Source organism: Meleagris gallopavo, chromosome 1 (genome assembly GCF_905368555.1).
Source record: "Meleagris gallopavo chromosome 1, MGAL_WU_HG_1.1, whole genome shotgun sequence".
NCBI lineage: Eukaryota > Metazoa > Chordata > Aves > Galliformes > Phasianidae > Meleagris > Meleagris gallopavo.
The window spans coordinates 191988788-192014007 of NC_139404.1; the positions used below are offsets into that span (position 1 = coordinate 191988788).

General features: G+C 58.4%; 1 protein-coding gene across 2 annotated transcripts in view; it reads left to right on the top strand.

Moving 5' to 3' along the window:
- The first annotated feature begins 4993 nt into the window (after positions 1-4993).
- The window catches only part of ARRB1 (arrestin beta 1), a 40628-nt gene continuing 20401 nt past the window's right edge, over positions 4994-25220 (top strand). For both annotated transcript variants that reach the window (XM_085216584.1, XM_085216583.1), the window contains exon 1: positions 4994-5109. In XM_085216584.1, the coding sequence (XP_085072710.1) occupies positions 5090-5109 (20 nt within the window). In that variant the 5' untranslated portion in view covers positions 4994-5089. The remainder of the gene's footprint in view (positions 5110-25220) is intronic.

Here is a 25220-nt window from a genome sequence, read left to right on the forward strand (position 1 = left end):
TGACCTCTCCATGTCCTTCTGGCCCTACTGACTGCCATGCATGAATCGTGGTGGCCTTTGTGGTCCCTGCGGTGGCCACGCACGGACCCTCCAAGTCTCCTGTGGCCCCCACCCCACTGACTGTTGGGTCCCCATCCCCTGAGGTGCCCAGTTGGCCCCAAATCCCCAATGCTGCAACGACGATTCGTCCGCTTCGGTGTGAGAGTCAACGGGATCCCCCAAAGCCACCGTGGGGCCACGTCCGTTCTGCCTTACCTCCTTGGAGATGCCTTCAGAGAGACGCTTTGTACGGCCCCGCTTCGTGCCCCACTGCTTCACCCCCAACCTTCCCACGGGGCGGGAAGGAGCTGACCCCAAAGGCAAAAAAATCAACCCCAAAAGGATACAGGAGAAAGCCAGCTCGGTGCTCGCCCCAGCGCCAGCACCGTCCCCTTCATCCACGCCGCGTCCCCAGTAGTGGGGAGGGGGCTGTATGGGGTCAGCTCCGTGCCCACCTCCGGATGCTTTTGGGGCGAGAAACCACGTCGTAACGCGACGTGGTTCGGATGGAGCTCCCCAACGCCAGCTCCGTCCCCGTGGCGGTGACGCGGGTTGGTGACCCGCAGCCCGTGGCCACGTGTCCCCTCGGTTACGGGGTGGTGGCAGACCCCAAAGCCCCGCTGTGTGCGTGCCCTGTGCCTCGCGTGCACCCCGCAGCTTCTGTGGTTGCGCCGCGCTCGGCTCCGACGGGGCTGAGCGGGAGCGGTTCTGTCCTCCTCTTCCTCTTCTTTGGTATTTCCTTATTTTTTTTTGTTTGAGGTTTTTTTTTTTTCCTTTTTTTTTTGGGTATTTTTTCTTTTTTTCTTTTTTTTTTTTTGGTGGTGGGTTTTGGTTTTTCCTAATAAATTTCGTACGTCGATCTCCCGGCGGCGTTGGAGGTGCACTGTGAGTCGTCTTGGGGAGCCATGGGGACACCGTGCTGTGCCACCAAGGGGTCCCCAACGCCATGGGGTGGCACCAAGGGGTTCTCAATGCCTTGGGGTGGCACCAAGGGGTCCCCAACACCATGGGGTGGCACCAAGGGGTTCTCAATGCCTTGGGGTGGCACCAAGGGGTCCCCAACGCCATGGGGTGGCACCAAGGGGTTCTCAATGCCTTGGGGTGGCACCAAGGGGTCCCCAACACCATGGGGTGGCACCAAGGGGTTCTCAATGCCTTGGGGTGGCATCAAGGGGACCCCAACACCATGGGGTGGCACGAGGGGGTTCTCAATGCCTTGGGGTGGCACCAAGAGGTCCCCAATGCCATGGGGTGGCATCAAGGGGTCCCGAACACCATGAGGTGGCACCAAGGGGTTCTCAATGCCTTGGGGTGGCATCAAGGGGTCCCCAACACCATGGGGTGGCACCAAGGGGTTCTCAATGCCTTGGGGTGGCAACAAGGGGTCCCCAACACCATGGGGTGGCATCAAGGGGTTCTCAATGCCTTGGGGTGGCACCAAGGGGTCTCCAACACCATGGGGTGGCACCAAGGCATCCCCAACACCATGGGGTGGCACCAAGGGGTTCTCAATGCCATGGGATGGCACCAAGGGGTCCCCAGCACCATGGGGTGGCACCAAGGGGTTCTCAATGCCTTGGGGTGGCACCAAGAGGTCCCCAACACCATGGGGTGTCTCCAAAGAGTTCTCAACACCATGGGGTGGCAAGAGGTTCCCAACACCATGGGGTGGCACCAAGGGGTTCTCAATGCCTTGGGGTGGCACCAAGGGGTCTCCAACACCATGGGGTGGCACCAAGGGGTTCTCAATGCCATGGGATGGCACCAAGGGGGCCCCAGCACCATGGGGTGGCACCAAGGGATTCTCAATGCCATTGGGTGGCACCAAGGGGTCCCCAACACCATGGGGTGGCACCAAGGGGTTCTCAATGCCATAGGCTGGCAATAAGAGGTTCCCAGCACCATGGGGTGGCACCAAGGGGTTCTCAATGCCATGGGGTGGCAACAAGGGGTCCCCAACACCATGGGGTGGCACCAAGGGGTTCTCAATGCCTTGGGGTGGCAATAAGAGGTCCCCAGTGCCATGGGGTGGCACCAAAGGGTCCCCAATGCCATGGAGTGGCAACAAGAAGTCCCCAAGACCATGGGGTGTCTCCAAAGAGTTCTCAACACCATGGGGTGGCAAGAGGTTCCCAACACCATGGAGTGGCACCAAGGGGTCACCAATGCCATGGGGTGTCATCAAGAGGTCCCCAACGCCATGGGGTGTCTCCAAGGCGTTCTCAACACCATGGGGTGGCACCAAGGGGTCCCCAATGCCATGGGGTGGCACCGAGTGGTCCCCAACACCATGTAGTGTCTCCAAGGGGTTCTCAATGCCATGGGATGGAACCAACTGGTGCCCAATGCCATGGGGTGGCAACAAGGGGTTCTCAATGCCTTGGGGTGTCTCCAAGGGATCCCCAACACCATGGGGTGGAACCAAGAGGTCTCCAATGCCATGGGGTGGCACCAAGGGGTTCTCAATGCCATGGGGTGGAATCAAGAGGTCTCCAATGCCATGGGGTGGCACCAAGGGGTACTCAATGCCTTGGGGTGGCACCAAGGGGTCCCGAACACCATGGGGTGGCACCAAGGGGTTCCTGACACCATGAGATGGCAACAAGGGGTCATCAACGCCATGGGGTGGCACCAAGGGGTTCTCGATGTCATGAGGTGGCAACAAGGTGTCCCCAATGCCATGGGGTGTCATCAAGGGGTCACCAACACCATGGGGTGTCATCAAGGGGTCCCCAACACCATGGGGTGGCACCAAGGGGTTCTTGATGTCATGAGGTGGCAACAAGGGGTCCCCAGTGCTATGGGGTGGCAACAAGAGGTCCCCAAGACCATGGGGTGGCACCAAGGGGTTCTCGATGTCATGAGGTGGCACCAAGGGGTCCCCAAGACCATGGGGTGGCACCAAGGGGTTCTCAGTGTCATGAGGTGGCAACAAGGGGTCCCCAACACCATGGGGTGGCACCCAGGGGTTCTCGCAAACCCCTTGCGGACACACACAGGGCACTGCATGCATACAGGCATGCATGCGTATGCGCTGTGTGCAGGCAGGCAGGCAAAGGAGCTGCATGTAGATGCACTCACTTGTGTGCACACACACATGCGAAGGAGCTGCATGCATGCACACAGACCTGCAAAAGAGCTGCATGCACGCTCACTATGTGCACACACACACACATGCAAAGGAGCTGCATGCATGCACTCACTCCATGCACACACACACACACACACACACAAGGCAGTGCATGCACACACTGCATGCACACAGACCTGCAAAGGAGCTGCACGCGTGCACTCAGTGCAAACACGCACACAGGGCAGTGCATGCACACACATGCAAACACACATGCAAAGGAGCTTCATGCGTGCACACAGACCTGCAAAAGAGCTCCAGGCATGCACTATATGCATGCAAAGGAGCTGCATGCACACTCACTATATGCACACACACACGGAAAAGAACTGCATGCATGCATTATATGCATGCACACATGCACATCACTATATGCACACGCACATGGAAAGGAGCTGCATGCATGCACACAGCCCTGCAATGCACACTCACTGCATGCACACACACACATGCAAAAGAGCTGCATGCATGCACACAGACCTGCAATGCACACTCACTGCATGCACACACACATGCAAAGGAGCTGCATGCATGCACACAGCCCTGCAATGCACACTCACTGCACGCACACACACATGCAAAGGAGCTGCATGCATGCACGCAGCCCTGCAATGCACACTCACTGCACGCACGCACACATGCAAAGGAGCTGCATGCATGCACACAGCCCTGCAATGCACACTCGCTGCACGCACACACACATGCAAAGGAGCTGCATGCATGCACACAGCCCTGCAATGCACACTCGCTGCATGCACACACACATGCAAAGGAGCTGCATGCATGCACACAGCCCTGCAATGCACACTCACTATATACACACACATATGCAAAGGAGCTGCATGTAGATGCACACAGCCCTGCAATGCACACTCACTATATGCACACACACATGCAAAGGAGCTGCATGCATGCACACAGCCCTGCAATGCACACTCACTGTATGCACACGCACATGCAAAAGAGCTGCATGCATGCACACAGCCCTGCAATGCACACGAGCTGCATGCATGCACACAGCCCTGCAATGCACATTCGCTGCATGCACACACACATGCAAAGGAGCTGCATGCATGCACACAGCCCTGCAATGCACACTCACTGCATGCGCACACACACATGCAAAAGAGCTGCATGCATGCACACAGCCCTGCAATGCACACGAGCTGCATGCATGCACACAGCCCTGCAATGCACACGAGCTGCATGCATGCACACATGCAAAGGAGTTGCATGCATGCACACAGCCCTGCAATGCACACTCACTGTATGCACACGCACATGCAAAAGAGCTGCATGCATGCACACAGCCCTGCAATGCACACTAGCTGCATGCATGCACACAGCCCTGCAATGCACACGAGCTGCATGCATGCACACATGCAAAGGAGTTGCATGCATGCACACAGCCCTGCAATGCACACTCGCTGCATGCACACACACATGCAAAGGAGCTGCATGCATGCACATTTTATATGCGCACACACTTTATATGCACACACCCAATGCGCATGCGCACCGAGCGGAGCCGCGCGCACGCGCAGTGCCGCTCGCCCTCTCTTCCCGCTCTCTCCGCTAGGCGGCGCCGTTCCCGCCTTTTCCCGCCCCTCCCCCGCTTCCCCCCCCCCCCCCCCATTTTTTCCTCCTCACACAACCGCAGCGCCGCTGCTCGGGGCCGCCCCTCCGCCCCCCCCCGACCCCCCCTCCCAAAGGAGCAGCATCGGCGGCCGCAGGAGGAGGAGGAGGAGGAGAATCGAGTGGGAGGGGGGGGGGTTTGTGCGCGTTTGTGTCTACAGCGAGGGGTTGGGGGGAATCGACGCGAGGTTTTTCTTTTTTTTTTTTGGGGGGGGGTGGGTGGGTGGGGGGGGGGCGGCGACCCGGCCCGAATTTCACCTCAGCGCTGCGCGGATCTGCGGGGCCATGGGAGACAAAGGCACGCGGTGAGCGGGGAGCGGGAACGGAGGGGGGGGGGGGGGGGGGGGGGCGAAATGTGGCCCTATGGGGGGTCCCTGTGTCCTTATGGGGGTCCCTGTGTTCCTACTGGGGGCTGCCGTGGCCCCTATTGGGGTTCCTGTGGCCCTGTCAGGTGTCCCCGTGTCCCTGTGTGGGTCCCTGTACCCCTAGCAGGGGTCCCTGTGTCCTTATGGGGGTCCCTCTGTTCCTACTGGGGGCTGCCGTGGCCCCTATTGGGGGCCCTGTGTCCCTATCAGGGGTCCCTGTGTCCTTATGGGGTCCCTGCGTTCCTATTGGGGGTTGCCATGGTCCCTACTGAGGCTCCCCGTGCCCCTATTGGGGATTGCCGTGTCCCCTCTGGGGTCCCCGTGCCCCTTTTGGGGGTTCCCATGTCCTTATGCGGGTCCCTGCGTTCCTACTGGGGGTTGCCATGTCCCTGTGAGGGGCAGCTGTGTCCCTGTGGGGTTCTCTGTGTCCCTATTAGGGGTTCATGTGTCCCTGTGTGGATCCCCGTGTCCCTATTGGGGTCTCCATGTCCCTGTGAGGAGCTGCCGTGTCCCCTCTGAGGTCCCTGTGGCCCTATTGGGTCCCTGTGTCTCTGTGTGGGGTCTCTGTGCTCCTATTAGGGGTCCCTGTGCCCCTATTGGGGGTTGCCATGTCCCTATGTGGGTCCCTGTGTCCCTATGGAGGGTCTCAGTGCCCCTATGAGGAGTTGCCATGTCCCTATGTGGATCCCCGTGTCCCTTGAGGGGTCTCCATGTCCCTATGAGGGGCTGCCGTGTCCCCTCTGATGTCCCTGTGGCCCTATTGGGCGTCCCTGTGTCCTTATGGGGTTTCCTGTGACCCTATTGGGGGTCCCTGTGTCTTTATGTGGGTCCCCGTGCCTCTATTAGGGGTCCTCGTGTCCCTATGAGGGGTTGCCATGTCCCCACTGAGGTCCCTGTGCCCCTATAAAGGTCTCCATGGCCCTCTGTGGGTCCCTGTGCCCCTATTAGGGGTCCCTGTGCCCCTATTGGGGGTTGCCATGTCCCTATGTGGGTCCCCGTGTCCCTATGGAGGGTCTCAGTGCCCCTATGAGAGGTTGCCATGTCCCTATGTGGATCCCCGTGTCCCTATTGGGGTCTCCATGTCCCTATGAGGGGCTGCCGTGTCCCCACTGAGGTCCCTGTAACCCTATTGGGGGTCCCTGTGTTCTTATGGGGTTCCCTGTGACCCTATTGGGGGTCCCTGTGTCTTTATGTGGGTCCCCGTGCCTCTATTAGGGGTCCTCGTGTCCCTATGAGGGGTTGCCATGTCCCCACTGAGGTCCCTGTGACCCTATAAGAGGTCTCCATGGCCCTGTGTGTCCCTATTAGGGGTCCCTGTGCCCCTATTGGGGGTGTCCCTGTGTCCCTATGGAGGTCTCAGTGCCCCTATGAGGGGTTGCCATGTCCCTATGTGGATCCCTGTGTCCCTATGTGGGGTCTCCATGTCCCTATGTGGGTCCCTGTGTCCTTATTGGGGGGTTTCCGTGACCCTATTGGGGTCCTCATGTGTCTTTTGAGGGTCCCAACGTGCCTCTATGGGGTCCCGTGTCCCTATGAGGGGTTGCCATGTCCCCACTGGGCTCCCTGTGCCCCTATAAAGGTCCCCATGGCCCTATGTGGGTCCCCGTGTCCCTATGAGGGGTCCCCGTGTCCCTATGAGGGTTGCCAATGTCCCTTTGTGGGTTCCCGTGTCCCTATGAGGGATTGCCATGTCCCCACTGGGCTCCCTGTGCCCCTATAGAGGGTCCCTGTGTCCTTATGGGGGTCTGGAGCCCCTATTGGGGGTTGCCATGTCCCTATTAGGGGTCCCCGTGTCCCTATGAGGGATTGCCATGTCCCTATGGTGGGTCCCTGTGCCCCTATTGGGGGTTGCCATGTCCCTATGTGGGTCCCTGTGTTCCTATTGGGGGTCCCCATGTCCCTACTGTGGTCCCCATGCCCCTATGAGGGGTCCCCGTGTCCCTATGAGGGGTTGCCATGTCCCTATGTGGGTCCCTGTGTTCCTTTGGGGGTTGCCATGGCCCTTTGTGGGTTCCTCATGTCCCTGTTGGGGATCCCAATGTCCCTCTGTGGGTTCCCGTGTCCCTATGAGGTGTTGCCATGACCGCAATGGGGTCCCTGCGCCCCTATCGAGGGTCCCTGTGTCCTTTTGGGGGTCTGGTGGCCCTATTGGGGGTTGCCGTGTCCCTATTAGGGGTTCCTGTGTCCCTGTGTGGGTCCCTGTGCCCCTATTAGGGGTTCCCATGTCCCTATGTGAGTCCCTGTGTCCCTATGAAGGGTTGCCATGTCCCCACTGGGGTCCCTGTGCCCCTATTAGGGTTCCCCGTGTCCCTATGAGGGGTTGCCATGTCCCTATGTGGGTCCCTGTGTTCCTTTTGGGGTTGCCATGGCCCTTTGTGGGTTCCTCATGTCCCTGTTGGGGGTCCCTGTGCCCCTATAAGGGATCCCAATGTCCCTCTGTGGGTTCCCATGTCCCTATGAGGTGTTGCCATGACCACAATGGGGTCCCTGCACCCCTATCGAGGGTCCCTGTGTCCTTCTGGGGGTCTGGTGGCCCTATTGGGGGTTGCCGTGTCCCTATTTGGATCCCTGTGTTCTTATTAGGGGTCCCTGTGTCCCTATGGGGTGTCCTCTTGCCCCTATTAGGGGTTCCCATGTCCCTGTGTGAGCCCCTGTGTCCCTATGAGGGGTTGCCACGTCCCTGTGTGGGTCTCTGTGTTCCTATTGGGGTCCCCATGTCCCTATGAGGGGCTGCCATGTCCCCACTGGGGTCCTTGTGGCCCTGTTAGGGGTCCTTGTGTCCTTATGGGGTTCCCTGTGGCCCTATTGGGGGTTACAGTGTCCCTATGTGGGTCCCCGTGCCTCTACTGGGGGTCCCTGTGACCTTATGTGGGTCCCTATGCCCCTATTGGGGGGTGCCGTGTCCCCTCTGGGGTCCCTGTATCCCTATAGGGGGTCCCCGTGTCCTTATGGGGGGTCCCTGTGTCCCTTTTGAGGGTTGCCATGTCCCTATGTGGGTCCCTGTGTTCCTATTGGGGTCTCCATGTCCCTATGAGGGGCTGCCGTGGCCCCTCTGGGGTCCCTGTGCCCCTATTGGGGGTCCCCGTGTCCTTATGGGGGTCCCGTGTTCCTATTAGGGGTCCTCGTGTCCCTATAAGGGGTTGCCATGTCCCTATTGGGGTCCCTGTATTCATATTGGGGGTTGCCATGGCCCTTTTGGGGTCCCCGTGCCCTTGTTGGGGGTCCCCTGTGTCCCTATGAGGGGTTGCCATGTCTCTATTGGGGGTTGCCATGGCCCTTTTGGGGTTCTCGTGTCCCTATTGGGGCGCTGGATGCCCCTATTTAGGGTCCCTATGGGGGTCCCCGTGCCCCTATTAGGGATTCCTGTGTCCCTGTGTTGGTCCCGATGTCCCTATGAAGGGCTGCTGTGTCCCCACTGGAGTCCCTGCGTTCCTATTGGGGGTTGCCATGGCCATTTTGGGGTCCTGTGCTCCTGTTGGGGGGCCCCGTGTTCCTATTAGGGGTCCTCGTGTCCCTATAAGGGGTCCCCGTGTCCCTATAAGGGGTTGCCATGTCCGTATTGGGGTCCCTGTGTTCCTATTGGGGGTTGCCATGGCCCTTTTGGGGTCCCCGTGCCCTTGTTGGGGGTCCCCTGTGTCCCTATGAGGGGTTGCCATGTCTCTATTGGGGGTTGCCATGGCCCTTTTGGGGTTCTCGTGTCCCTATTGGGGCGCTGGATGCCCCTATTTAGGGTCCCTATGGGGGTCCCCGTGCCCCTATTAGGGATTCCTGTGTCCCTGTGTTGGTCCCGATGTCCCTATGAAGGGCTGCTGTGTCCCCACTGGGGTCCCTGCGTTCCTACTGGGGGTTGCCATGGCCATTTTGGGGTCCTGTGTTCCTGTTGGGGGTCCTCGTGTCCCTATTAGGGGTCCTCGTGTCCCTATAAGGGGTTGCCATGTCCCTATTGGGGTCCCTGTATTCATATTGGGGGTTGCCATGACCCTTTTGGGGTCCCCGTGCCCTTGTTGGGGGTCCCCTGTGTCCCTATGAGGGGTTGCCATGTCCCTATTGGGGGTTGCCATGGCCCTTTTGGGGTTCTCGTGTCCCTATTGGGGCGCAGTATGCCCCTATTTAGGGTCCCTATGGGAGTCCCCGTGCCCCTATTAGGGATTCCTGTGTCCCTGTGTTGGTCCCGATGTCCCTATGAGGGGCTGCTGTGTCCCCACTGGGGTCCCTGCGTTCCTATTGGGGGTTGCCATGGCCATTTTGGGGTCCTGTGCTCCTGTTGGTGGCCCCCGTGTCCCTATTAGGGGTCCCCGTGTCCCTATAAGGGGTTGCCATGTCCCTATTGGGGTCCCAGTGTTCCTATTGGGATTGCCGTGGCCCTTTTGGGGTCCCCGTGCCCCTATGTGGGTCCCTGTATCCCTATGAGGGGTTGCCGTGGCCCTTTTGGGGTCCCCATGTCCCTATTGGGGGTCAGTATGCCCCTGTTGGGAGTTCTGTGTCCCTATTAGGATCCCCCTGTGCCCCTTTTGGGGTTCCTGTGTCCCTATGAGGGGCTGCCATGTCCCCAGTGGGGTCGTTGGTTCCCATTGGAACCGTGTGGCCCTATTAGGAGTCCCTATGCTCTTATTGGGGGTTCTCATGTCCCTATATGGGGTTGCTGTGTCCCCACGGGATCCCTGTGTATCTATTGGGGTCCTCATGTCCCTCTTATGGGTTCCTGTATCCCTATGGGTTCCCCATGTCCCTGTGAGGGGCTGCTGTGTGGCCACTGGGGTCCTCCGTGTCCCTATAGGGGGTTGCCATGGCCCTTTTTGGGTCCTCACGTCCCTTTCTGGGTCTTGGGGGGGTCCCCATGTCCATATAGGGCTCCTCGTGTCCACATTGGGACCCTGTGTCCCTATTGGGGGTTGTCATGTCCCCACTGGGGCCCCGTGTCCCTATTGGGGGTTGTCATGTCCCCACTGGGGCCCCGTGTCCCTATTAAGGGTCCCTATGTCCCTATGGGGGTCCCCGTGCCCCTATGAGGGGTCCTTGTCTTCCTACTGGGGGTTGCCATGGCCCCTATGGGGTCCTTATGTCCCAATGGGAGTCAGTATGCCCCTATTAGGGATCCCCGTGTCCCTATTTTGGTCCCTATGCCCCTATGGGGGTCCCCGTGTCCCTATTTTGGTCCCTATGCCCCTATTAGGAATCCCCATGTCCCTATTTTGGTCCCTGTGCCCCTATAGGGGTCCCCGTGTCCCTATTTTGGTCCCTATGCCCCTATGGGGGTCCCCGTGTCCCTATTTTAGTCCCTATGCCCCTATTAGGGATCCCCATGTCCCTATTTTGGTCCCTATGCCCCTATGGGTTTCCTTGTGTCCCTATTAGGGGTTGCCATGTCCCCATAGGGTCCCTGTGTTCCTATTGGGTGTCCTCATGTCCCTTTGTGGGTCCCCGTGCTCCCGTTAGGGGTTCCTGTGTCCCTATGGGGGTCCCCATGGCCCTATGAGGGGTTGCCATGGTCCTTTTGGGGTCCTTGTGTTCCTACTAGGGGTTGCCACGGCCCTTTTGGGATCCCCGTGTCCTTATTAGGGGTTCCCATGTTCCCATTGGTGTCCCTGTGTCTCTGCTGGTGTCCCCATGTCCCTTTTGGGGGTTGTCATGGCTTTGGTGGGCATCCCCGAGTCCCTTTTGGGGTCCCTATGGCCCTGTTAGGGGTCTCTGTGTCCCCGTGTGGGTCCCTGTGCCCCTATTAGAGGTCCCTGTGTCCCTATTGGGGGTTGCCGTGGCCCTTTTGGGGTTCCTTTGCCCCTTCTAGGGGTCCTCATGTCCCTGTTAGGGGTCGCTGTGTCCCTATAAGAGGTTGCCATGGTCCTTTTGGGATCCCCATGACCCTCTTGGGGTTCTTATGACCTTAGTAGGGGTCCCCGTGTCCCACTGGGGCTCCCTATGTCCCTATGAGGGGTTGCCATGGCCCCATTGGGGTCCCCGTGTCCCTACTGCTGGCTGCCATGTTCCTATAGGGAATTGCCATGGCCTTGGTGGGTGTCCCCATGGCCTTATTGGGGTCATTATGTCCCTATAGGGTGTCCCCATCTCCCTACTGGAGCTCATCACGTTCCTATTGGGGTCCCTGCATATGTATGGGGTCTCCTGTGTCCCTATTGAGGGTTGCCATGACCCTGGTGGGCATCCCTCTGTCTTTGTGGTGGACCCTATGCCCCTATTGGGGTCCCCATATCCTTATTGGGGTCCCTATATACATATTGGGGTCCCCATGTCCCTTTTGGGGGTTGCCATGTTCCTATTGGGGTCCCTGTGTCCCCATGTTGCTTTTAGGAGTCCCTATGTCCCTTTTAGGGGTCCCCATGTCCCTCTTGGGGTCCCTGTATAAGTCCTGGGGTCTCCTGTGTCCCTCTTGAGATCTGTGACCCTATTAGGGGTTGCCATATCCCTATTGGGGTTCCTGTATACAGACTGGGGTCCCCATATCCCTGTGCCCCTATTAAGGATCACCATGTCCTTCCCGGGGTCTCTGTGTGCTTATTGGGACCTCCTGTGTCCCTACGGGGGGTCCCCATATCCCCATTGGGGTTGCCACGTCCCTGTTCAAGTCCCCGTGTCCCTATTGGGGTCTTCATGTCCCTATTGGGGTCTTCATGTCCCTATTGGGGGTTGCCATGTCCCTGTTCAGGTTCCCATGTCTTGGGGTCCCTGTGTCCCTATTGGGGTCCCTGTGTCCCTATTGGGGTCTTCATGTCCCTATTGGGAGTTGCCATGTCCCTGTTTAGGTTCCCATGTCTTGGGGACTCCTGTGTCCCTGTTGGGGTCCCTGTGTCCCTATTGGGGTCTTCATGTCCGTATTGGGGGTTGCCATGTCCCTGTTCAGGTTTCCATGTCTTGGGGTCTCCTGTGTCCCTATTGGGGTCCCTATGTCCCTATTGAGGGTTGCCGTGTCCCTGGTGGGTGTCCCCTATGTCTCTGTTGAGTGTCCCTATGTCCCTATTGGGGTCCCCGTGTCTTTATTGGGGTCTTCATGTCCCTGTTGGAGGTCCCCCACGTCCCTCTTGGGGTTTCCCATGGCCCCATTGCGGGTCCTCATGTTCCCGTTGGGGTCCCTGTGTCCCAATTCGTTTTCCCCACGGGGGTCTTCTTGTCCCTATTGGGGTCTCCCATGTCCCTGTTGGGATCCTCATGTCCCCATAGGGTTTCTGTTGGGGTTCTCGTGCCCTTCTTGAATGTCCCTCATGTCCCTGTTGGGGTCTCCCATGTCCCATTGGGGTCCTCACATCCCCATTGGGTCCCTATTGGGGTCTTTGTCCTTATGGAAGGTCCCCCATGTCCCCAATGGGGTCTCCTGTGTCCCAATTGGGGTCCCCATGTCCCTACCTTGGGACAATGAGAGTGGGATTTGGGGGGTGGGGGTGGGATGGGGTTGGGGTGGGGTGCAGTGGGATGGGATTTGTTGGGATGGGATGCAGTGGGGTGGGATGCAGTGGGGTGGATTGCAGTGGGATGGGATGCGATGGGGTGGGATGCTGTGGGGTGGATTGCAGTGGGGTGGGATGCAGTGGGGTGGGATGCAGTGGGGTGGGATGCAGTGGGGTGGGATGCTGTGGGGTGGGATGCAGTGGGGTGGGATGCAGTGGGGTGGATTGCAGTGGGATGGGATGCAGTGGGGTGGATTGCAGTGGGGTGGGATGCAATGGGGTGGATTGCAGTGGGGTGGGATGCAGTGGGGTGGATTGCTGTGGGATGGGATGCTGTGGGGTGGGATGCAGTGGGGTGGATTGCTGTGGGATGGGATGCTGTGGGGTGGATTGCAGTGGGGTGGGATTGCAGTGGGGTGGATTGCAATGGGTTTGGATGCAGTGGGGTGGGATGCAGTGGGGTGGGATGCAATGGGGTGGATTGCAGTGGGGTGGATTGCAGTGGGATGGGATGCTGTGGGGTGGATTGCAGTGGGGTGGGATGCAGTGGGGTGGATTGCAGTGGGGTGGATTGCAGTGGGATGGGATGCTGTGGGGTGGATTGCAGTGGGGTGGGATGCAGTGGGGTGGATTGCAGTGGGGTGGATTGCAGTGGGATGGGATGCTGTGGGGTGGATTGCAGTGGGGTGGGATGCAATGGGGTGGATTGCAGTGGGGTGGGATGCAGTGGGGTGGATTGCAATGGGATGGGATTTGTTGGGGTGGGATACAATGGGACGGATTGCAGTGGGGTGGGATGGAGTGGGGTGGGATTTGTTGTGGGATCCAATGGGATGGGATTTGTTGGGGTGGGATTTGTTGGGGTGGGATGCAGTGGGGTGGATTGCAGTGGGATGGGATTTGTTGGGGTGAATTGCAGAGGGATGGGATTTGTTGGGGTGGGATACAATGGGACGGATTGCAGTGGGGTGGGATGCAGTGGGGTGAGATGCAATGGGATGAGATGCAGTGGGGTGGATTGCAGTGGGATGGGATTTGTTGGGGTGGGATGTGTTGTGGGGTCCAATTGCAGTGGGTTTGGATGCAGTGGGGTGGGATGCAATGGGGTGGATTGCAGTGGGGTGGGATTTGTTGGGGTGAGATTACAATGGGATGGGATGCAATGGGGTGGACTGTAATGGGGTGGGATGCAGTGGGGTGGTTTGCAATGGGGTGGGATGCAGTGGGGTGGTTTGCAATGGGGTGGGATGCAACAGAGTGGGATCCAGCTTCTGGGTTTGGGGCAATGGGATGAGCCCCCAGGCAGCTGTGGTCTTCCAAAATGCTTCGTGTGGTCCCCAAAACCACAGCAGGGAGTTGGGTTATAGGGCAGGGAGTTGTTGGGTTATAGGGCAGGGAGTTGTTGGGTTATAGGGCAGGGAGTTGTTGGGTTATAGGGCAGGGAGTTGTTCGGTTATAGGGCAGGGAGTTGGGTAGTAGGGCAGGGAGTTGGGTTATAGGGCAGGGAGTTGGGTTATAGGGCAGGGAGTTGGTTATAGGGCAGGGAGTTGGGTTATAGGGCAGGGAGTTGGGTTATAGGGCAGGGAGTTGGTTATAGGGCAGGGAGTTGTTGGGTTATAGGGCAGGGAGTTGGGTTATAGGGCAGGGATTTGGGTTGTAGGGCAGGGAGGTGGGTCGTAGGGCAGGGACTTGGGTTATAGGGCAGGGAGTTGGGTTATAGGGCAGGGAGTTGGTTATAGGGCAGGGAGTTGGGTTATAGGGCAGGGAGTTGGTTATAGGGCAGGGAGTTGGTTATAGGGCAGGGAGTTGTTGGGTTATAGGGCAGGGAGTTGGGTTATAGGGCAGGGATTTGGGTTGTAGGGCAGGGAGGTGGGTCGTAGGGCAGGGAGTTGGGTTATAGGGCAGGGAGTTGGGTTATAGGGCAGGGAGTTGGTTATAGGGCAGGGAGTTGGGTTATAGGGCAGGGAGTTGGTTATAGGGCAGGGAGTTGGGTTATAGGGCAGGGAGTTGGTTATAGGGCAGGGAGTTGGTTATAGGGCAGGGAGTTGGGTTATAGGGCAGGAAGTTGGTTATAGGGCAGGGAGTTGGGTAGTAGGGCAGGGAGTTGGGTAGTAGGGCAGGGAGTTGGGTAGTAGGGCAGGGAGTTGGTTATAGGGCAGGGAGTTGGGTTATAGGGCAGGGAGTTGGTTATAGGGCAGGGAGTTGGTTATAGGGCAGGGACCCCGGCAGCCACCCCACAGGGAGACGTCGCCTTCCTGGACTTTGTTTGCAGAGCAAACTGTAGGAACTCCGGATCTCACATCCCGGATCTGTCAGCAGCACCGTAGCAAAGGGGACGGGGCCAGGGGGATGGGGACATGGGGACACCGTGGGGGAAAGGGACAGGAGGGTAGTGACAGGGACAAGGGGGTGGGGACATGGGGACAGGGACATGGGGATACATTGGGGACAGGGCCAGGGGGATATGGGGCTGGGGACAGGGGGACATGGGGACGCATTGGGGACAGGGCCAGGGGGATATGGGGCTGGGGACAGGGGGACACATTGGGGACAGGGCAGGGGGATATGGGGCTGGGGACATGGGGACATGGGGACGCACTGGGGACAGGGCCAGGGGGATATGGGGCTGGGGACATGGGGACGCACTGGGGACAGGGCCAGGGGGATATGGGGCTGGGGACAGGGGGACACATTGGGGACAGGGCCAGGGGGATATGGGGCTGGGGACAGGGGGACATGGGGACATATTGGGGACAGGGCCAGGGGGATATGGGGCTGGGGACAGGGGGACACATTGGGGACAGGGCAGGGGGATATGGGGCTGGGGACAGGGGGACATGGGGACACATTGGGGACAGGGCCAGGGGGATATGGGGCTGGGGACAGGGGGACACATTGGGGACAGGGCAGGGGGATAGGGGGCTGGGGACAGGGGGACATGGGGACACATTGGGGACAGGGCCAGGGGGATATGGGGCTGGGGACAGGGGGACATGGGGACATATTGGGGACAGGGCCAGGGGGATATGGGGCTGGGGACTTGGGGACACACTGGGGACAGGGCCAGGGGGATATGGGGCTGGGGACAGGGGGACACATTGGGGACAGGGCCAGGGGGATATGGGGCTGGGGACAGGGGGACATGGGGACGCATTGGGGACAGGGCCAGGGGGATATGGGGCTGGGGACAGGGGGACATGGGGACACATTGGGGACAGGGCCAGGGGGATATGGGGCTGGGGACAGGGGGACACATTGGGGACAGGGTAGGGGGATATGGGGCTGGGGACAGGGGGACATGGGGACGCATTGGGGACAGGGCCAGGGGGATATGGGGCTGGGGACAGGGGGACTTGGGGACACCTTGGGGACAGGGACATGGGGACACTGGCACATGAGGATACATTGGAGACAGGGACATGGGGACACAGTGGGGACGGGGGGATATGGGGACATGGGGACACAGTGGGGACAGGGGGATATGGGGCCAGGGGGATATGGGGACACACTGAGGACAGGGGGATATGGGACATGGGGACACATTGGGGATGGGAATATGGGGAAAGTGACATGGGGACACATTGGGGACAGGGACATGGGGACAGGGGGACATGAGGGCACATTGAGGACGGGGACATGGGGACACATTGGGGACAGAGGGATATGGGGACATGGGGACACATTGGGGACAGGGGGACAGGGGGACATGAGGGCACACTGGGGACTTGGGGACGGGGATATGGGGACAGGGGGACACGAGGGCACATTGAAGATGGGGACATTGGGACACATTGGGGACAGGGGGATATGGGGACAGTGACATGGGGACACACTGGGGACAGGGGGATATATGGGGACAGGGGGACATAGGGGCACATTGGGGACAGGGCCATGGGGACAGGGGCATGGGGGTGGGGAATGGGACAGGGACATTGGGGTGGATTGGGGACAGGGACATTGGGATGTGGAGAGTCATGGGGACACGTTGGGGACGGGGGCAGGGGGACAGGGACATGGGGACAGGGGAATATGGGGATGGGGGACACGTGGGGACAGGAACTTGGGGATATGGGGACACATTGGGGACAGGAACGCATTGTGGGTAGGGACGTAGGGACGGGGACATGGGGCGGAGGCATAGGGACGTGTTGGGGACTTGGGGGGGGGGGGGGGGGAAGGGGGATATGGGGACCCAGTGGGGACGTGTTGGGGACAGGAGCTGCAGAATGCGATGGTGATGTTTTAGGGCCGGACACTTTGCGGCCCCATAGGGGAAATGTGTGGGGCCGCGGCTGCTTCCTGCAGCTGTCAGCACCAGGAAGGGCGCGGGGGGGCGGGGAGGGCGCTGAGCTTCCTCTCCTCTCCCTGTGCGTGAAGGGGGGGGTGGGGAAGTGGGGTGTGGGGCGGCCCCATAAAGGACATCCCCCACTGCAATGGGGTCAGGGCTGTAGGGTGACCCCGTGTGTCCCGGTCGTGCTCTGTGGGGTGGGGCTGCAACCGTGGGTGGGGCTGTGGGGTTCCTGCACCCGTTGTATGGGGTTCTGAACCCATAGGGTGGGGCTTTGGGGTTCCTGCACCCGTTGTATGGGGTTCTGAGCCCATAGGGTGGGGCTGTGGGGTTCCTGCACCCATAGTGTGGGGTTCTTGGGGTTCCTGCACCCATAGGGTGGGGCTTTGGGGTTCTGAACCCATAGGATGGGGCTTTGGGGTTCCTGCACCCATAGTGTGGGGTTCTGTACCCATAGGGTGGGGCTGTGGAATTCTGAACCCATAGGGTGGGGTTTTTGGGGTTCCTGCACCCATAGGGTGGGGCTCTGGGGTTCTGCACCCATAGGATGGGGTTCCTGCACCCATAGTGTGGGGTTCTGTACCCATAGGGTGGGGCTTTGGGGTTCTGAACCCATAGGGTGGGGCTTTGGGGTTCCTGCACCCGTTGTATGGGGTTCTGAGCCCATAGGGTGGGGCTGTGGGGTTCCTGCACCCATAGTGTGGGGTTCTTGGGGTTCCTGCACCCATAGGGTGGGGCTTTGGGGTTCTGAACCCATAGGATGGGGCTTTGGGGTTCCTGCACCCATAGTGTGGGGTTCTGTACCCATAGGGTGGGGCTGTGGAATTCTGAACCCATAGGGTGGGGTTTTTGGGGTTCCTGCACCCATAGGGTGGGGCTCTGGGGTTCTGCACCCATAGGATGGGGTTCCTGCACCCATATAGTGGGGTTCTGTACCCATAGGGTGGGGCTTTGGGGTTCTGAACCCATAGTGTGGGGTTCTTGGGGTTCCTGCACCCATAGGGTGGGGCTTTGGGGTTCTGAACCCATAGGATGGGGTACCTGCACCCATAGGGTGGGGCTTTGGGGTTCCTGCACCCATATGGTGGGGCTTTGGGATTCTGAACCCATAGGGTGGGGTTCTTGGGGTTCCTGCACCCATAGGATGGGGCTTTGGGGTTCCTGCACCCATAGTGTGGGGTTCTGTATCCATAGGGTGGGGCTTTGGGGTTCCTGCACCCATAGTGTGGGGTTCTGTACCCATAGGGTGGGGCTTTGGGGTTCTGAACCCATAGTGTGGGGTTCTTGGGGTTCCTGCACCCATAGGGTGGGACTTTGGGGTTCTGAACCCATAGGGTGGGGTTCTTGGGGTTCCTGCACCCATAGGGTGGGTCTCTGGGGTTCTGCACCCATAGGATGGGGTACCTGCACCCATAGGGTGGGGCTGTGGGGTTCCTGCACCCATAGTGTGGGGTTCTGTACCCATAGGATGGGGCTGTGGGATTCTGAACCCATAGGGTGGAGTTCTTGGGGTTCCTGCACCCATAGTGTGGGGTTCTGTACCCATAGGGTGGAGCTGTGGGGTTCCTGCACCCATAGGGTGGGGCTTTGGGGTTCTGCACCCGTAGTGTGGGGTTCTTAGGGTTCCTGCACCCATAGTGTGGAGTTCTTGGGGTTCCTGCACCCATAGGGTGGAGTTCTTGGGGTTCCTGCACCCATAGTGTGGGGTTCTGCACCCATAGGGTGGGGCTTTGGGGTTCCTGCACCCATAGTGTGGGGTTCTGTACCCATACGGTGGGGCCTTGGGGTTCCTGCACCCATAGGGTGGGGCTTTGGGGTTCTGCACCCGTAGTGTGGGGTTCTTGGGGTTCCTGCACCCATAGTGTGGGGTTCTGTACCCATACGGTGGGGCCTTGGGGTTCCTGCACCCATAGGGTGGGGCTTTGGGGTTCTGCACCCGTAGTGTGGGGTTCTTGGGGTTCCTGCACCCATAGTGTGGGGTTCTGCACCCATAGGGTGAGGCTTTGGGGTTCTGCACCCCCCTCACAGCCCAGCCCTATTCCTTGGCAGCCCCGCAGCGCTCTCTTCCTGCCCGGCCCCATTGCATCACACAGCTTCATTAGCATTAGTTCGTTAGTGTCGGTTGGTAACGAGCTCCGCGTTCCCCCCTTGGTGTCACCACCACAGCACCATCAGTCCCTGAGGAACCTCCAAACCCCACTGCTGTGGCACGGGGACATGGGGACATGGGGATATAGGATATAGGGACATGGGGATATAGGGACATGGGGATATAGGGACATGGGGATATAGGATATAGGGACATGGGGATATAGGGACATGGGGATATAGGATATAGGGACATGGGGATATAGGGACATGGGGATATGGGGACATGGGGATATAGGATATAGGGACATGGGGATGTAGGGACATGGGGATATGGGGACATGGGGATATAGGATATAGGGACATGGGGATGTAGGGACATGGGGACATGGGGACATGGGGATATAGGATATAGGGACATGGGGATATGGGGACATGGGGATATAGGATATAGGGACATGGGGTCATGGGGGTGTAGGGACATGGGGACATGGGAACATAGGGATATAGGGACATGGGGACATGGGGATATAGGATATAGGGACATGGGGATATAGGGACATGGGGATATAGGATATAAGGACATGGGGTCATGGGGGTGTAGGGACATGGGGATATGGGGACATAGGGATATAGGGACATGGGGATATAGGGACATGGGGACATGGGGTGTAGGGACATGGGGATATGGGGACATGGGGATATAGGGATATGGGGTCATGGGGATATGGGGACATGGGGATATAGGATATAGGGACATAGGGATATAGGGACATGGGAATATGGGGACATGAGGATATAGGGATATGGGGATATAGGGATATGGGGTCATAGGGATATGGGGACTTGGGGACATGGGGATGTAGGGACATGGGGATATGGGGACATGAGGACATGAGGATATAGGGACATGGGGATATAGGGACATGGGGTCATGGGGATGTAGGGATATGGGGATATGGGGATATGGGGACATGGGGACTTGGGGACATGGTGACTTGGGGACATGGGGACTTGGGGACATGGGCATATGGGGACTTGGGGACATGGGGATATGGTACTTGAGGACATGGAGATATGGGGACATGAGAACACAGGGACGTTGAGATATAGGGACATGGGGTCATGGGGATATAGGGTTATAGGGACATGGGGATATGGGACTATAGGGACATGGGGATGCTGGTATAAGGGGACATGGGAACACAGGGACATTGAGATATAGGGGCACAGGTGTGCAGGGACACAGGGACCCCATTCCCAAAGCACTCAGGGAGGTGTGGGTCGAGCAGAACCCCATGTCCCCATGTCCCCATATCCCCATGTCCTCATGTCTTATGTCCTTATGTCCCCATGTCCTTATGTCCCCATGTCCTCATGTCCCCATGTCCTCATGTCCCCACGTCCCTTGGAGGCAGAGGAAGCCTGCAGGTGCTGAGGGTGCAGGAAGCTTTGCACCACGCTCAGCTCCTTGCACAGCTCCTTGCACAGCTCCTTGCTCAGCTCCTTGCACAGCTCCTTGCTCAGCTCCTTGCACAGCACCTTGCACAGCTCCTTGCACAGCTCCTTGCTCAGCTCCTTGCACAGCTCCTTGCACAGCTCCTTGCTCAGCTCCTTGCACAGCTCCTTGCACAGCTCCTTGCTCAGCTCCTTGCACAGCTCCTTGCTCAGCTCCTTGCACAGCACCTTGCACAGCTCCTTGCACAGCTCCTTGCTCAGCTCCTTGCACAGCTCCTTGCACAGCTCCTTGCTCAGCTCCTTGCACAGCTCCTTGCTCAGCTCCTTGCTCAGCTCCTTGCTCAGCTCCTTGCACAGCTCCTTGCACAGCTCCTTGCTCAGCTCCTTGCACAGCTCCTTGCACAGCACTCAGCACTTCGCAGAGCACCGTGCACGGCTCAGGCATCTCACACAATCTCTTGCGCAGCAGAGCCTTTGCACAAGAGCTTGCACCTTGCAAAGCACCTCGCACGGCACCTTGCACAGCTGCAAGGCTTTGCACGGCTTTGCAGAACGCCTTGCGCAACCCTGACGCCTCACCCGACATCTTGCACAGCAGGGCCTTTGCGTGCAAGCTTGCACTTGGCGCAGCAACTTGCACAGCCCAGGCCTTTGTGTTGCGTCTTGCACGTTGCACAGGACCTCGCATTGCTCCAGCTCCGTGCTCAGCACCCACTGCTTTGCAGAGCACCTTGCACAACCCTGGCACCTTGCACAACCTCTTGCATAACGGGTCCTTTGCACAAGCGTCTTGCACAGCCAGGCCTTTGTACAGCTCCTTGCACAGCTCCTTGCACAGCTCCTTGCACAGCACTTTGCACGGCACCTTGCGCGGTACCTTGCACAACCAGGCCTTTGCACAGCATCTTGCACAACACCTTTGCACAACTCCTTGCACGGCACCTCGCACAGCTCCTTGCACAGCCAGGCCTTCGCATGGCACCTTGCACAGCACCTGTGCACAGCACCTTGCACAGCCAGGTGTTTGCACAGCACCTTACACAGCATTTGCACAGCACCTTGCACAACCAGACCTTTGCAAAGCAACTTGCACAAACAGACCTTTGCACCGCACTTCGCACAGCATTTGCACAACTCTTTGCACACAGGCCTTTGCACAGCACCTTGCACAGCACTTTGCACAGCTCCTTGCACAGCACCTTGCACAGCCAGACCTTTGCACAGCTCCTTGCACAACCAGACCTTTGCACAGCTCCTTGCACAGCTCCTTGCACAGACCTTTGCACAGCCAGACCTTTGCACAACACCTTACACAGCACTTTGCACAGCACTTTGCGCAGCACCTTGCACAGACCTTTGCACAGCACTTTGCACAGCACCTTGCACAGCCTTGGACCTTTGCACAGCTCCTTGCACAGCACCTTGCAGACCTTGCACAGCACCTTGCACAGCGCTTTGCACAGCCTTGCACAACCCTTGCACAGCTCCTTGCACAGCACCTTGCACAGCACCTTGCACAGCTCTTTGCACAGCACCTTGCACAGCTCTTTGCACAGCTCTTGCACAGCACCTTGCACAGCTCTTTGCACAGCTCTTTGCACAGCTCCTTGCACAGCTCTTTGCACAGCACCTTGCACAGCACCTTGCACAGCTCTTTACACAGCTCCTTGCACAGCTCTTTGCACAGCACCTTGCACAGCACCTTGCACAGCTCCTTGCACAGCTCTTTGCGCAGCCAGACCTTTGCACAGCTCTTTGCACAGCACCTTGCACAGCTCCTTGCACAGCTCTTTGCACAGCACCTTGCACAGCACCTTGCACAGCTCTTTGCACAGCTCTTTGCACAGCACCTTGCACAGCTCTTTACACAGCACCTTGCACAGCTCTTTGCACAGCACCTTGCACAGCTCTTTGCACAGCACCTTGCACAGCTCTTTGCACAGCACCTTGCACAGCTCTTTGCACAGCACCTTGCACAGCTCTTTGCACAGCACCTTGCACAGCTCTTTGCACAGCACCTTGCACAGCTCTTTGCACAGCACCTTGCATAGCACCTTGCACAGCTCCTTGCACAGCACCTTGCACAGCTCTTTGCACAGCTCTTTGCACAGCACCTTGCACAGCTCTTTGCACAGCACCTTGCATAGCACCTTGCACAGCACCTTGCACAGCTCTTTACACAGCACCTTGCATAGCACCTTGCACAGCTCCTTGCACAGCACCTTGCACAGCTCTTTACACAGCACCTTGCATAGCACCTTGCACAGCTCCTTGCACAGCACCTTGCACAGCTCTTTGCACAGCACCTTGCACAGCTCCTTGCACAGCACCTTGCACAGCTCTTTGCACAGCACCTTGCACAGCTCTTTGCACAGCTCCTTGCACAGCACCTTGCACAGCACCTTGCACAGCTCTTTGCACAGCTCTTTGCACAGCACCTTGCACAGCACCTTGCACAGCTCTTTACACAGCACCTTGCACAGCTCTTTGCACAGCTCCTTGCACAGCACTTTGCACAGCACCTTGCACAGCACCTTGCACAGCTCTTTACACAGCTCCTTGCACAGCTCTTTGCACAGCACCTTGCACAGCACCTTGCACAGCTCTTTGCACAGCACTTTGCGCAGCCAGACCTTTGCACAGCTCTTTGCACAGCACCTTGCACAGCACCTTGCACAGCTCTTTGCACAGCACCTTGCACAGCTCTTGCACAGCACCTTGCACAGCTCTTTGCACAGCTCCTTGCACAGCACCTTGCGCAGCACCTTGCACAGCTCTTTGCACAGCACTTTGCGCAGCCAGACCTTTGCACAGCTCTTTGCACAGCACCTTGCACAGCACCTTGCACAGCTCTTTGCACAGCACCTTGCACAGCTCTTTGCACAGCACCTTGCACAGCTCTTGCACAGCACCTTGCACAGCACCTTGCACAGCACCTTGCACAGCTCTTTGCACAGCTCCTTGCACAGCACCTTGCACAGCACCTTGCACAGCACCTTGCACAGCTCTTTGCACAGCTCCTTGCACAGCTCCTTGCACAGCACCTTGCACAGCTCTTTGCACAGCACCTTGCACAGCACCTTGCACAGCACCTTGCACAGCTCTTTGCACAGCTCTTGCACAGCACCTTGCACAGCACCTTGCACAGCACCTTGCACAGCACCTTGCACAGCTCTTTGCACAGCACCTTGCACAGCTCTTTGCACAGCACCTTGCACAGCTCTTTGCACAGCACCTTGCACAGCTCTTTGCACAGCTCTTTGCACAGCACCTTGCACAGCTCTTTGCACAGCACCTTGCACAGCTCTTTGCACAGCTCTTTGCACAGCACCTTGCACAGCACCTTGCACAGCTCTTTGCACAGCACCTTGCACAGCTCTTTGCACAGCACTTTGCACAGCACCTTGCACAGCACCTTGCACAGCTCTTTGCACAGCTCTTTGCACAGCTCTTTGCACAGCACCTTGCACAGCACCTTGCACAGCACCTTGCACAGCTCTTTGCACAGCTCTTTGCACAGCACCTTGCACAGCTCTTTGCACAGCACCTTGCACAGCACCTTGCACAGCTCTTTGCACAGCACCTTGCACAGCACCTTGCACAGCACCTTGCACAGCTCTTTGCACAGCTCTTTGCACAGCACCTTGCACAGCACCTTGCACAGCTCTTTGCACAGCACCTTGCACAGCACCTTGCACAGCTCTTTGCACAGCTCTTTGCACAGCACCTTGCACAGCACCTTGCACAGCACCTTGCACAGCTCCTTGCACAGCTCCTTGCACAGCACCTTGCACAGCTCTTTGCACAGCACCTTGCACAGCTCTTTGCACAGCACCTTGCACAGCACCTTGCACAGCTCTTTGCACAGCACTTTGCACAGCTCTTTGCACAGCTCTTTGCACAGCACCTTGCACAGCACCTTGCACAGCTCTTTGCACAGCACTTTGCACAGCACCTTGCACAGCTCTTTGCACAGCACCTTGCACAGCTCCTTGCACAGCACCTTGCACAGCACTTTGCACAGCTCTTTGCACAGCACCTTGCACAGCACCTTGCACAGCACCTTGCACAGCACCTTGCACAGCTCTTTGCACAGCTCTTTGCACAGCACCTTGCACAGCTCTTTGCACAGCACCTTGCTCAGCTCCTTGCACAGCACCTTGCACAGCACCTTGCACAGCTCTTTGCACAGCTCTTTGCACAGCTCTTTGCACAGCTCTTGGCACAGCTCCTTGCACAGCGCTTTGCACAGCACCTTGCACAGCTCTTTGCACAGCAACTTGCACAGCACCTTGCACAGCACCTTGCACAGCTCTTGCACAGCACCTTGCACAGCACCTTGCACAGCTCTTTGCACAGCTCTTTGCACAGCACCTTGCACAGCAATTTGCACAGCTCTTTGCACAGCTCTTTGCACAGCTCTTTGCACAGCTCTTTGCACAGCACCTTGCACAGCTCTTTGCACAGCACCTTGCATAGCACCTTGCACAGCTCTTTGCACAGCACCTTGCACAGCTCTTTGCACAGCACCTTGCACAGCACTTTGCACAGCACCTTGCACAGCTCTTTGCACAGCACCTTGCACAGCACCTTGCACAGCACCTTGCACAGACCTTGCACAGCTCCTTGCACAGCACCTTGCACAGCTCTTTGCACAGCTCTTTGCACAGCACCTTGCACAGCACCTTGCACAGCATCTTGCACAGCTCTTTGCACAGCTCTTTGCACAGCACCTTGCACAGCTCCTTGCACAGCTCTTTGCACAGCACCTTGCACAGCTCTTTGCACAGCACCTTGCACAGCTCTTTGCACAGCTCTTT